Here is a 15871-nt window from a genome sequence, read left to right on the forward strand (position 1 = left end):
ACTTTGTATTTTAAGCCGTGACTACCAGTCTCTAATTTCATTCAGACTTTTGGCTCTGTTTGCAAATTTATACAAATAGGCCGCTACAAAAACGACCGCTAAAATACATTCAAATTAATGATGGTAGAACATTTGCAGGCAACATTGACAATGGATCTCAACAGGGGCTATTCCAGTTGAAATCTATTACCCCTATGGAAGACATGACCTTAATCTTCCACACAAGGAATGTGCATTTCAAATAGATTACCTAAATGGGTGACTCCATTTGAAATCTACACCCCCTGTGTGGGAGATTAAGGTCATATCTTACACAGGGGGTGTATGAATATTAACTAGAACAGCCCAATGTTTCCTAACTCGGATTAATGTTACCAAATATTATTTACCTTCATCAATCAACCTATATAAGTCCCCAATCAGGGTTGCCAAACCTGCGATCTGGTAGCCCAATTGGGCGACTTTTGACAATTTTCTCCGCAACTTTTGACAATTTCTTGTCCCATAGAAACCAATGGTTAAGAAAAAAATTGGGCGACTTTTCAACATTGGCTCCGCGACTTGCAGTAGTTTCCCGCCCCATAGAAACCAATGGTAAAGAGAAAAATTGGGCGACTTTTGGATTATTTGACCCGCGATTCAGGCTGAAATCTTTTGGCAACCCTGTCCCCAATGAGGAATGTAATGCAAGGCCTCTATCAAAACCTGTACTATTTACTCTAAATACAGCAGAAACTCGGTTGGGGTCAAGAGGACTTGTGCATGCTTTTCTTGCTCTGGGGTTTTATTTTTCCAATTTGAATGCAACCAGATATATTGAAATGCTCATCCCTAAGCAACTTTTACAGGTAACATAGCTATAAGAAACTTTTTCAAACTTTCTTTTCTTGATTTATATTATGCTTTCTATTATACATTGATTAGGGCTTACAGTGTTCATGTCTGTTAGACTTTTATTATATATTTTTGGTCTATGCATGGAGCCCACATCAAAAATGGTTCATTGGATACCCATGCATGGGATGCGGAAACCTGGAAGACCTGCTCTGACCTACATAGACATTCTGAAAGATGACACTGGACTGGAAGCAGCAGACATCAGGACAGCAATAGAGGACAGAAAGTTCTGGAAAGCCATCACAGTTCGAGGACACCATTCGAATTAAGCAAGCAAGTAAGCGGTGTCTGTGGTGTGATATATCCTATATGAAAGTATTTTTCACCCCGATGTGGTAGTGATGTCAACTCATTGAGACATCTGTTTTGCACTACTATCTATGTGGCGTTTTCAAGTGCATGTGTGTGTACACTAGCCGCGCTTTGAATAAACGCTGGTGATCTGAAGCTGGGCCTGATGAATTGCGCACTTTGAGCAATTTGAAAAAGCTACAATGTATATAAATACCTACATGTATGAACCACAGGACATCTTTTGTAATAGACTCAGGAAGCCCTAAAAGGAATGGTTGGTATTATTCAACAGCCCTAGACTGACTTATAATCAACTACAAAGACACAACACAATGATAACCCTCTTCTCACCATTTTTGGTACTGTGGTTTTTAGAATCCTGCAATATATATCACGGCAAGTATAAGTATAGAAATCTAACGGACGACACTAGACTAGACTAGAGTAATAGTTTTTGTTAAAATGGCAGCGGTGGCACCTCTCGAAAATGAGAAAAAACACAAAATTCAGTGAAATATAGTGTTTTGGGGGCCAAAGTTGTAATCAAATCATTAATTAGGACCTATTTAGGAATGATATCATGCATTATATACCTCATATATAGATTCCTGTCATCTGATTGGTTGAAAGTGCAGTCATTGAATTAACTATGCTCATAAAATGAACTATGGACGGTCCATGGAAATGAACTATGGACCGGTCACGTGCGTCACGATCAAACTGCGCGTTTTTCCCAGCGTAAAATGATTCTTCGCACGCGTTAATGTTTTCACGCGTTATAATTACGCAGAAATCGCAGATTGTAATCTGTGTGCCGTTCGCATTGAAACTACATGTATTAATTTCTCTTCCCAAAATCGATGCTTTTAACCAAACAGATGACAAGAATATTAAGATTTGGTATATAAAACAAATATTGACTGCTTTTATTAGGGGCATGGTTAAAATTATAGGCCCGGTGATCTCAAAACCATGACTATGCCCCTCGGCTACGCCTCGGGGCATAGTCATGGTTTTGAGATCACCTTGGGCCTATAATTTTAACCATGCCCCTCATAGCAGTCAATATTTGTATACTATGAGTGGAAAATGTCTTCTTTGTGTCACTATGGAAATGTTTTTGAGATACAAATTTAGTCAATAATGTGGATTGAGAACATCGATCCCATTCGATGGGTCTTAATTTGTCAACATTTAAGCTTTACTTTATTTCATCTTCCTACAGCTACCTAGATCTTGGTCTTTGAGAAAATGTAGAATTGAGGCAACCAGTCGCTTTATAGCTGAGAAAATTGCATTTGAATAGCTGTCATTTGACACAGTAAAGTATACAGGACTGTTTTGGTGGTGTGAACCAATATGTATGCTACACATCTATAAAGCCACATAGAAAGACAATACTGCCTCACAACCTCCTTTTCCTGCCAAAAGCTATATACATACAGAATTTTCCTTGAAATAGAAGCTGTAATGTATCAGACAGACACCTTTCTAGGTGTTGTCAGACTGATTCATTGAAGATATCCTGACACATTCTGTGAATGACAACTGTGTCAGGGCATGAGTATCCTCTAAACAGAGTCTCTTTCTTAAGTAGAAAAGAGATCAGGTGAACCACATGTCACAGAGAGAAATAGGTATAGGTTTCCCCCTTTTAATGCTCCATTAAAGCACATGAATGTTCTGCATATGCCTTCTTTTTAATGTTTTCTTATGTATGTGATCAACAAAACTGAAAGCACATGAATGTTTCCTCATATGTCTTCTTTTTAATGTTTTCTTATGTATAATGTGATCAACAAATCTGATAGGGAAGAAGAGGATTAGAAATGTTGATTACTGTATTGTCTGTGATAACGCCTGGTGCTGCATTTTTAAAAAGGAGGGCATTTATTAGAGTGAATTTTCAGTGAAAAAAACTTACAAATCGGGTTCACTTTCCCAATGGTGCTCCTGTAGAAAGGAGGGATTTACAACTATACTAATAATACTACTGATGGGGGTATATACCCATGGAACCGTGTGGAAAATGACATTTTCGTGGTAAATACAACAACAAGCAAGAATCTGATGAAATTAGTGAAATTCCAACATAATTAGGCAATGAAATGGATGAAAGTTTGAGTTACAGGTTTTGTCCAGGCAATTTAGCGATAGTCACAAACATGACTGACAAGACTGATGCCAGCTTTAAGATTACTCACACGATATGGCATGGAAATGTTTGCATTTTATTCAATTTTTCATTCAAAAATTGGAGGGGGCATTTATTAGAGGAGAACATTTATTACAGACAATACGGTATGTTTCATGTGTTATGTTTTTCATGTTATTTTGACCCACCAGCTTCTTATATTTCTGTAAGAGCCAAACTAAATATCAGTAGGCTTCACCGAAATCACCGCCACCCTTACTCTCAAAGTTTAACGGTCTGCTTTACAGATGGGTAGGTCATTAAGGTAAGGATAGTCACACACCTACATTTGCCTATTCTATTTAAAATCCACACTACCCCTGTGGAAGATTTAGCTAATGTCTACCACAGAGGGAGTATTAGTTTTAAATAGAATAGACAATTGGGTAAATTCCACTTGAAATATTCACTCCATTTATGGAAGATATAGGTAAAGCCATAATACAGGGGGAGTATGAGTTTCAAACTCTGACCAATTACATTTGAAAAACATACTCCCCCTGTGGAAGATATTTCCAAAATATTCCACAGGGATAGTGTGCATTTCAACTGGAATAGCCCATTTATTTTGTACACCTAGACAAGAGTTAATATAAGTTGGTTTTAAACATACTTTTTTAAATAGCAAACACCCATTTAACGGCGATTGTGTCAATATCTGTAACAACAATCTTTAGTTCAAAAACACTCGCACACATAGAATCTGTCAAAATATAATTTATGGCTTAACATTATGAAGATCGTCAAACAGGCATACATGTATATGAATTTTCCACTTTAATACACATACATTATATATTATTATCCTCAGGCAGGCTCCAATAATACTGTTGCCTGCCAATGATTTACGCACCAATATTATCAATATCATCAAATAAGGCGGCCTCGGTGCTACAGTCTGTTTCCATAGCGAGGTACATGTAATAAAATATCATGTTGCATGTTTCCTAATGAGATATCTGCTTGCGAGGCCAATCACTTATATTGCTTGAATTCCCAATTATTAAGCTCTTAACATCATGAAAGCTTAACAAATACATGCTGGCGTGAGCAGTGGATTATGAGAAAGGTTACGTACCTGCCTGGACACCAAACAATTACAATGGGCTATTTAAGAAATTAATTGCATTCCCCTCAAGAACACATGGAATTTCCCAAAAATCTTTGTGAAATTTTACCCTTTTACTGGGAAATCTCAATTTTTCAATGGAATTTGCCCAAAATTAGGAATTCTCATTTTTTCAAATGAAATTCTGGTTTTGGAATTCCAAGTAAAAAATAACATGACTTGGGGGGGGGGGGATTGCTGATTACTGTAATAGCCCAATATAACTTCGGTGTAAGATGATATATACAGGAAAATATCATGCATATTGCCAATTTGAGTTTGCCAAAAAAAGAAAATTACCAGATGATCAGCTTGACCATGAAGAGCGCTCTCTTACAAGAATTGCACATAGCAAATTAAAGGAGGATTTTGTGATCCTAGCATCCTCTTTTTATGATATTTTTCAGTAGATATCCACGAAAAAAGCTCATTTCCAAAATTTCAGTTGATTCCGATTTTTGCGTTTGCGAGTTATGCATGATTATGTGTATTACACTGCTCCATAGACAATGTGTTGTAATTTCGTTCTGGTGCACCAGAACGAAATTCAAATTTAGCGATATTTTTGCTAAACGAATTAATCTGCAAGAAATATTTGGTACATAAACATTATGTAGCCAGAGGTATCCAGTGGTGTAAAAATCTCAACTTTTTTTGGGAAAAGTGGGGGGATGAGGCTGTGGATCACGAAATGCCCCTTCAAGCGTTGGTACCTACATGAATGACTATTGGGCCTACTTTGTGCACTCCAGATATTTTAGAATTTTTGATTATAGAGGAATTGAAAGGACACTCATCATACACATAGATGTATGGGACATAATGGGTTTTGTATTATCTGTTCCAAACAGTTTTGATCATATTTTCTCCACAGAAAACCATTAACCCCCAGAGCACTACCTGCCGATGTAACATTGCCACATCTAACAGAATGGAGCTTTGCAAATAATTCACCCCAATGTTTTTGCATGGTGAAATTATTCTAACAATGTTGCTGATTGGGCCAATTGATAATGAAAACTTCTTTTTGGCCAATCGGCAGGTAGTTCTCATGGAGTTAAACACCAAAGCTTCTAGTTTGGCAATAGTAATAGTAGGTGTATCATGAAAATTGCTGTTACAATAAAAGTCTGAGATAAAAAAAAACTAGTTTGTGTCTATCATCACCTGTCAATCAAACTCTCAGATGTTTGTTTATGATTTGCCCTGATTGAAATTTCTGACCACTGAAAAACAGTGCACAGTATGGTTAGTTTTTCACCTTCAAATATATAAACTGTCTCAAAAGTTAAGGGACTATGATTGACAGGATCGTCAGATGCAGATTTTAAGTAGGTACTAAGAATCTATATGAGACTGGTTTCCAAAAACCACATGCTTTCTCAAGCAATAATAGATTGATTTAACCATTCACTTCTGCAAGGTAAATCATCTATTAATACAACTTGCTTGTCAGATGAACTGTATCAAAGATGTATAGAAGACATAAACACATCACAAAAAGTAATTACCCCTTTCATTACGAGATAATAACTCAAAATCCATATATCAAATTTGAAAACTGAAATATTTAGCAAAAGCTACCCAGTTGTATTCTGCAAATTCTGATGCCTCATTTGTCTTAATGGCCCAAAATGTATTGTACTGATACATGCTAATTTAAAAGTTGCACCTAAACCCATTGAAAATGTTGCTTTTGTTGCTAGAGTGCCTGCTCTAGCCACAGTGGGTCATCCTTGACCAGTCATGTAGAGAATGCAATGGTACACTGACTGGAGTATCTTTTTAGTGCAACTTTTGATTCTGCATCTTTTTGTATTCAAGGAGTCGCCATGACTACACATTTTGAGCTATTCAGACAAATGATGTATCAAAATTTGCAGACCTAAAATGGGTTTCTTTTTGCTATTTCAGAGTTATTGTCTTGTAATAAAGGGATGTGTTACATGTATCCCTGGATGCATTGACCAATGACTGCCTACCAGCTGGAGCTACCATTCATAAATTTTAATTAATTACTTTTCTCAGTCATACTTAAGTGCATATGAACAAATTTAAAAGCAATAAAAATCAACAGCAATTTACATAATAACATAAGGGTTGGACAAAACATTATTAAAATGCACTTGGGGCAATTTGTAGAGACCTGTCATCTGTCATCATTTATCACATAATTATCGTTTACTAAGTTGGGATGTTCAGTTTCCATTTAAATTAATTGCTCATAGCAATCATCCAGCCTAATGGGCTATTCCATTTAAAATCCACACTAACCCTGTGGTAGATTGATCTAAAGTCTTCCACAGAAGGAGTATGATTTTTGAATACAATAGACAATTGAGGAACTTCCATTTGAAATACTCACACCAGCTGTGGAAGATATCTATAGGTAAAGCCTTAGTACAGGGGGAGTATGGGTTTCAAAATGACTAACCCTGACCAATTACATTTGAAAAACTTACTCCCCCTGTGGAAGATTTTGGAAATATCTTCCACAGGGGTAGTGTGGATTTTAAATGGAATAGCCCAATAGCGCATTATCGGGTGCACCAACAGAGGGACGCACATACAGACGCCTAGAGTTTCTAGGGAATTATAAGGGAAAAAACCTTTTAATTCCTCCATAAATGCCTGGGTCTTTTATGATGTAATTTCGATATTTAATATGGAAAAATGTTACTTTTCTCTAAACCTGGTAGGTAAAAAACAAATCCATTTTGACAAATGATAACCATATTGTCTGTTACTAAATTGCATCATACTAAAATGAGATAATAAAAACTAATGGGCTGTTCCATTTGAAATCCATACACCCCTATGGAAGACATCACCTTAATCTCCCACGCAGGGAATGTAGACTTTAACCCTGATCTTCCAAGTGGTTTTTTGGCTAATTGGTGAAGGTTTTGACCCCAGGACCCGCCTGAGTGCCAAGTAGTGCATCGCCGACACAGGTGATTTGTTGGCCCAGCCAACAAAACCGAGCATATTTATGACTTACGGTGATTGCATCATCCCCTCATGTGGGATGGATGGATGCATGCGGAGTGGTTAACAGTTTCGCGTTGTTACATTTTTGTTAAGATTTCGCATGGTTAAGGTTAAATAGAATCACCCATTCAGGTAACCCCATTCGAAATTCACACTCCTTGTGTGAAAGATTAAGGTCATGTTTGCCACAGAGGGAGGGTGTACTGATCACAACTGGAATAGCCCAATGCCCTTCCACTTAACATGCATGACCTTTCACAGCTCTCCCGATCCATTTCATCATGTTCATGTCATACTGCTAATGGCCTACTCTATTCTTAATTGCATCCATTAATTAATGTTCATCTACTCTATGTAATGCCACTTATTTTGCCATAAATATGGGATGTGATCAAGCTAAACGAGTTGTTTGTCATTAATATAGAGTGGCCAGTTTTCTGTGTCACAGAAAAACAGACTAATCCACGGAATTTAAGAAAAAAACTGAAAACACAGAAATTCACAGAAAACAGGTTTTTCCTTGAGAAAAATAAAAATGAAGAAAAACTAATGAAATGTGAGGTAAAATTAAAATAATGAAAGCTGCTCAACAGTGATTCTAGCAGTTAACACAAGGAACCCTGCTTGTGTCAAGTTTTCAAGGCGGGACAACAGAGATAATTAAACTTTCACATAAACACCTCCTCACAATGTGAATAAACACCCAGTAAATTTTCCAACCACTTTCCATATTGTTGTTCATCAAAGCTGCTCAACAGTGATTCTAGCACTTAACACAAGGGACCCTGCTTGTAAGTTTTCAAGGCGGGACAACAGAGATAATTAAACTTTCACATAAACACCTCCTCACAATGAAAATAAACACCCAGTAAATTTTCCAACCACTTTCCATATTGTTGTTCATCAAAGCTGCTCAACAGTGATTCTAGCACTTAACACAAGGGACCCTGCTTGTAAGTTTTCAAGGCGGGACAACAGAGATAATTAAACTTTCACATAAACACCTCCTCACAATGAAAATAAACACCCAGTAAATTTTCCAACCACTTTCCATATTGTTGTTCATCAAAGCTGCTCAACAGTGATTCTAGCACTTAACACAAGGAACCCTGCTTGTGTCAAGTTTTCAAGCGGGACAACAGAGATAATTAAACTTTCACATAAACACCTCCTCACAATGAAAATAAGCACCCAGTAAATTTTCCAACCACTTTCCATATTGTTGTTCATCAAAGCTGCTCAACAGTGATTCTAGCAGTTAACACAAGGAACTCTGCTTGTGTCAAGTTTTCAAGGCGGGACAACAGAGATAATTTAACTTTCACATAAACACCTCCTCACAATGAAAATAAGCACCCAGTAAATTTTCCAACCACTTTCCATATTGTTGTTCATCAAAGCTGCTCAACAGTGATTCTAGCACTTAACACAAGGAACCCTGCTTGTGTCAAGTTTTCAAGGCGGGACAACAGAGATAATTAAACTTTCACATAAACACCTCCTCACAATGAAAATAAACACCCAGTAAATTTTCCAACCACTTTCCATATTGTTGTTCATCAAAGCTGCTCAACAGTGATTCTAGCACTTAACACAAGGGACCCTGCTTGTAAGTTTTCAAGGCGGGACAACAGAGATAATTAAACTTTCACATAAACACCTCCTCACAATGAAAATAAACACCCAGTAAATTTTCCAACCACTTTCCATATTGTTGTTCATCAAAGCTGCTCAACAGTGATTCTAGCACTTAACACAAGGGACCCTGCTTGTAAGTTTTCAAGGCGGGACAACAGAGATAATTAAACTTTCACATAAACACCTCCTCACAATGAAAATAAGCACCCAGTAAATTTTCCAACCACTTTCCATATTGTTGTTCATCAAAGCTGCTCAACAGTGATTCTAGCACTTAACACAAGGGACCCTGCTTGTGTCAAGTTTTCAAGGCGGGACAACAGAGATAATTAAACTTTCACATAAACACCTCCTCACAATGAAAATAAGCACCCAGTAAATTTTCCAACCACTTTCCATATTGTTGTTCATCAAAGCTGCTCAACAGTGATTCTAGCAGTTAACACAAGGAACCCTGCTTGTGTCAAGTTTTCAAGGCGGGACAACAGAGATAATTAAACTTTCACATAAACACCTCCTCACAATGAAAATAAGCACCCAGTAAATTTTCCAACCACTTTCCATATTGTTGTTCATCAAAGCTGCTCAACAGTGATTCTAGCACTTAACACAAGGAACCCTGCTTGTGTCAATTTTTCAAAGCGGGACAACAGAGATAATTAAACTTTCACATAAACACCTCCTCACAATGAAAATAAACACCCAGTAAATTTTCCAACCACTTTCCATATTGTTGTTCATCAAAGCTGCTCAACAGTGATTCTAGCACTTAACACAAGGAACCCTGCTTGTGTCAATTTTTCAAAGCGGGACAACAGAGATAATTAAACTTTCACATAAACACCTCCTCACAATGAAAATAAACACCCAGTAAATTTTCCAACCACTTTCCATATTGTTGTTCATCAAAGCTGCTCAACAGTGATTCTAGCACTTAACACAAGGGACCCTGCTTGTGTCAAGTTTTCAAGGCGGGACAACAGAGATAATTAAACTTTCACATAAACACCTCCTCACAATGAAAATAAGCACCCAGTAAATTTTCCAACCACTTTCCATATTGTTGTTCATCAAAGCTGCTCAACAGTGATTCTAGCAGTTAACACAAGGAACCCTGCTTGTGTCAAGTTTTCAAGGCGGGACAACAGAGATAATTAAACTTTCACATAAACACCTCCTCACAATGAAAATAAGCACCCAGTAAATTTTCCAACCACTTTCCATATTGTTGTTCATCAAAGCTGCTCAACAGTGATTCTAGCACTTAACACAAGGAACCCTGCTTGTGTCAATTTTTCAAAGCGGGACAACAGAGATAATTAAACTTTCACATAAACACCTCCTCACAATGAAAATAAGCACCCAGTAAATTTTCCAACCACTTTCCATATTGTTGTTCATCAAAGCTGCTCAACAGTGATTCTAGCACTTAACACAAGGGACCCTGCTTGTAAGTTTTCAAAGCGGGACAACAGAGATAATTAAACTTTCACATAAACACCTCCTCACAATGAAAATAAACACCCAGTAAATTTTCCAACCACTTTCCATATTGTTGTTCATCAAAGCTGCTCAACAGTGATTCTAGCACTTAACACAAGGGACCCTGCTTGTAAGTTTTCAAGGCGGGACAACAGAGATAATTAAACTTTCACATAAACACCTCCTCACAACGAAAATAAACACCCAGTAAATTTTCCAACCACTTACCATACTGGTGTGCATCAAAACAGGTCAACGTTGAACCAAAGTGGGTCAACAGAGATCCTCAAACTTTCACATAAACCTTCACTTCTTCATACATCAAAATAAACACCCAGTAAATTTTCCAACCACTTACCAACAGAGATCCTGGCACTTAACACAAGGAACCCTGCTTGTCGCAAGTTTTCAAGGCAGGACAACAGAGATCCACAAACTTTCACATTTAACATCTACTTCTTCACACATGAAAACAAATACCAAACCACTTACCATACTGGTGTGCATCAAAGCAGGTCAACGGTGAACCCAGCACTTCCACAAAGAACCCAGCTTGTCTCAAGTGTTCATACATATCCTTGAAGTTGGTATGAATGTGATCTCCATTCCTAATAGGGAAAGAGGATACAAATAGCCATCAACTTCAAAACACTTGCTATGAGATGCAACATTAAAAATATGCATGCTTTTAACCTCTTGTGCGCACTTAAAATTTAAAGGGCGTTCAACATTTGTGTGTTAAAATAGATAGCTTCATTACCTGAATTGAACGCTTTATATAATTTGTGACCATCCACCATAAAGTGGTTGTAAAGTCGGCTCTAGATCATTTTCTCTTTATTGCAGATTTTGAAAGAATGCACTTTCAGGTTGAAAATGACACCTCAACCAGCTTCATCGGACATCTGGAAGTGAAGTTTTGGTTCATCAAAGGTCAAATTTCTTATATATTTTACATAGAAATCTATATACTGTTTTTGATTGTATCTCAAAATGGAAAATGCCGACTTTATGACCAGTTTTTGGTGGATGGGCATATTTGGTGAATTTGATACTATTGTATTCTTTTTTCATTTAACACTTCACATTCTGTAACTACCGGCGGCTTTGTTCCATATATCCTAGTGTTTTTTGTTCACATATGAGACACCATTCTCACAAAATCAGAAAGAAGGCAGATAGAGTTCAATAGAAAACAATAGAAAGCAAAAGGGTTTTTCTTTAAAATATTGAGTTAATATTGAACATCAAGAGACAGAGTTCATAAAGCGTAGGTTTTCAGCTACAAAGTTCTAAATATCCCTTAAAAACATCCTGTCAGGAGGTACCTGTCAACATGAACAAGTAAGAGGAGAAACAGGAAGTTTCATTTACGCTCCTTGAACTCATCCAGATGAAAAATATTGATCATATCCAGCATGAGTTTATTCTAAGTTGGTCAAGTGAAGTATTTTTTGTGTTATATTTGCAGAATGATGCATAGTAGCCGTCAACATGTAATGGGCCATTCCAGTTGAAACCCATACTCCCCCTACGGAAGATGCGACTTAAAACTCACAGAGGGAGTGAGAATTTCAGATGGGATTACCTGAAATCTATGGGGGATTGGGTCATGTCTTCCACAGGGGGTGTATGGATTTCAGCTACAATAGCCCAATGCAGGATATATGTGAGTGTGATTATTGATCACTGATAAATATATATACTCATATATATGGTGAATCCAACGAAAAGTGTACACGGCATGTTCAGGGCCATAACTTAAAAGTATTAATCAATTGGCATTCGTTTTTGTATTGTGTTTATTCGCCTTGATCATACGCTTGGCGCCATATATAATAAGACCCCTTCTGTGAAAAACTTAGACACAGAGACCCCAAAACATGCTATTTTTACCCATTTTTTCAAAATATTTCTTAAAGTATTTTTAAAAACATCTAAATCAGTTATGAAAAGAAGTCATTGGATTGAATCTAAATTGATTTTCTGAAAGTTGTGTATTCAAAGATTGCCTGTTCAATTTTTCACATATTTGTACATAATTATGAATTTTTTGTGATAATTTTTTGAGTGGTATTTTTTTACATTACCTACGAATACAATTTTTCATAGCACTTGATATATCTTTAAAAATGGAAATCACTAATAAATGCATAATTGCTACAAGCTTTGATATGTCCAATACTGAAATGCATTGCATTCGGACATCTTTATTATTGTGTTTAGCTGCCAGAAATTCTAAATGGCACAAAGGTAGGTTTGGTAAAAATATGCATTACCTCCGAATACATGTTAAAAGCTGTGTCATTTCCACAAAGTGAGAGAATAGTAAACAATAGTTTAGCAATAGGTGCAGGGTAATACACTCTTATATTTCTACCAAGTTTCAATAGCCTGCGTATAAATATTTCTGAGATGTCAACAATAAAAGCAAGTATTCGTAGGTAAATTTCGGTAACCGAATGTTACCTACGAATACAATTTGACATCATGACAGTATTGTGAAACACCGCCACTCATGCCAATACCCATATTGGTACATAACGAAGGCCTGTGTGTTTGCTATCAAATCATATGTCAATGAAAGTTGCGAATTCACATACATGCCCACCATGCAAAAGTGAATACGGCTTAATTGTTGAAAAACATGTACTGAAATAGACGACGGTCTGCTCATTTGAAAGAAAAATCAGATTCAAAGAAGATTAGAAGGGATAAATACTTGGATTTGTCAGCTGTCATGTGTGCTTCATTTTAAATGTTTACCGACCTTCTGGTTTCTGAGTAATTTGTGTCCAAATTGATTTATTCGAAGGTAACTTTTGACATTTTCGCTAAGGTTACCTACGAATACCATGGAAAAAACGACTGTTCTCATTGTTTCATGATCTAGACAACACAGTGATGGACCCTGGTATAAAGCTAATTGTAGTTGCCCTCAAGCGAAAGGCCACAAAGCGTAACTGACTCCAAGATGGACTTCACAAGTCTGCAATAACGGTTTTAAGCGATTTGTGTGCAATTAAGCAAATTAAAGTCACTTTAGTGCCTTTGTTTCTTACTTCAATCTTACTTCAATCCTCTTTCAACCGCTGTGAACCGACATTATTAATACATGATAGGGTCTAAAGTATCAATAAACGCACATAAAGAAAATAATACATTCAAAGTGCTTTATAAAATGAAGTTTTGATTGCGATATCCACCAAAAGTCTAATTCTTACCTACAAATACTGAAATGTTACTTACGAATACAGCATAATACATGACATGTGTAATGAAGTGTCCCTACCAATGGAAATTAATTGTCAAAAACTTTAAGCGGTACCCCAGGACACTATTATTACCCATATACGGATTCATTCAACAATTATTTATTATGTAAAATTGCTGATTAACTACTTATATATCAAAATGAAGTGGTCAAAATCTTGCTAAAAGCATCAAAAAATTTTTGATCTAAGGTAATAGCATTTATTCATTTGGACGTACCATCTGAAAGAGATCTAAAACTACCATTTTATTAATTCATTACCATAATAGCAAAATTTAAACCTCTAAACTCAATATAGATATTGTTAAATCGCTCATGTTACCTACGAATACCGGGTTTCTTCACCTTTTCATTATATAAAGCGTTAGGTGTATGCGTATAATTCCTAATATTCTTGAAAACATATATCCCACTCGTTCTTATACAATGTGTAAATTGATTCATACTCATTTGATAAATAAAATACAGAAACTGACCTAAACTTCATTTTCAAAAATTAACTAGCATAAATTGACTAAGATCATATTGATCGCATTATAAAAATAAAAACAAATATTTTCTGGCTGAGCTAGCATTTTCCTGACACCCTGTGGTCTACATTACACGAAAAAAGCGTTAATGGGAATATTTCATTTGTTTTAGGTTGATTAGTATTGCGATAGTGAAAGCATCCTAGTGGTATTAAGTAGGTAACATTGGGTTTTGATATCACATTTACTATCACACGTCCTGGATTTATTTTTCAAGATTAGTAATGGCACTTTTGGTTCCTATAAGGCCAATATGTCATCAATCAATGGGCAAAAGGAAAAAATTGTGGAGACATTTTTATTTCGGACTTTTATTTTTGGCCCGTGGACACTTTTGGTTGGATTCGACCATATGTATAATATAGATCACATGAAATGGGTTTTAGTACGTCAAATGCCATGGAAAATGATATCGATTTCATTATGTTTTTAAATCTTCCATTCAACAACAACAAAGAGGCCAAACAAGAGACAAAAAAAAATCTTCTTGTGCCTTGTCACAATATACACAGATGGTGCACCACTTGTCAGTCTTGTCTTGTCTTTCCAGCCGTAACTTGTCTGGAGACACTGTCCTCTACTTTCAGGGACATGCTTGACTCATCATAAGACTCAGTTTCAGGGACATGCTTGACTCATCATAAGACTCAGTTTCAGGGACATGATTGACTCATCATCAGACTCAGTTTCAGGGACATGATTGACTCATCATAAGACTCAGTTTCAGGGACATGATTGACTCATCATAAGACTCAGTTTCAGGGACATGATTGACTCATCATAAGCCTCAGTTTCAGGGACATAATTGACTCATCATAAGACTCAGTTTCAGGGACATGATTGACTCATCATAAGACTCAGTTTCAGGGACATGATTGACTCATCATAAGACTCAGTTTCAGGGACATGATTGACTCATCATAAGACTCAGTTTCAGGGACATGATTGACTCATCATAAGCCTCAGTTTCAGGGACATAATTGACTCATCATAAGACTCAGTTTCAGGGACATGATTGACTCATCATAAGACTCAGTTTCAGGGACATGATTGACTCATCATAAGACTCAGTTTCAGGGACATGATTGACTCATCATAAGAGTCAGTTTCAGGGACATGATTGACTCATCATAAGCCTCAGTTTCAGGGACATGATTGACTCATCATCAAACTCAGTTTCAGGGACATGATTGACTCATCATAAGAATCAGTTTGAGGGACATGATTGACTCATCATCAGACTCAATTTACAGTGAGCTCCAAGACCTCAAAGGGTCAACTCATGTAGCAAACCATAAAAAGGCACAGCTTAATGGTTGCTCATAAGGAAAAACTTGAACACACTTACAACACAAACATATGCCCTGGCAACAAAGTTGACAGAAGATCCACAGGTATGTTTCAGTCATACATAAGACTCAGTTTCAGGGAAATGATTGACTCATCATAAGACTCAGTTTCAG

The 15871-nt window shown here is 36.7% G+C and overlaps 1 protein-coding gene across 1 annotated transcript in view; it reads right to left on the bottom strand.

Annotated features, from left to right (window-relative positions):
• Nucleotides 1-15871, bottom strand: part of LOC140135859 (membrane-bound transcription factor site-1 protease-like) — a 169715-nt gene that overhangs the window by 126894 nt on the left and 26950 nt on the right. Inside the window, exon 17 of the mRNA XM_072157507.1 lies at nucleotides 11097-11212. Coding sequence (XP_072013608.1) covers nucleotides 11097-11212 — 116 coding nt within the window. The remainder of the gene's footprint in view (nucleotides 1-11096; nucleotides 11213-15871) is intronic.

This window comes from Amphiura filiformis, chromosome 16 (assembly GCF_039555335.1).
Source record: "Amphiura filiformis chromosome 16, Afil_fr2py, whole genome shotgun sequence".
Lineage (NCBI taxonomy): Eukaryota > Metazoa > Echinodermata > Ophiuroidea > Amphilepidida > Amphiuridae > Amphiura > Amphiura filiformis.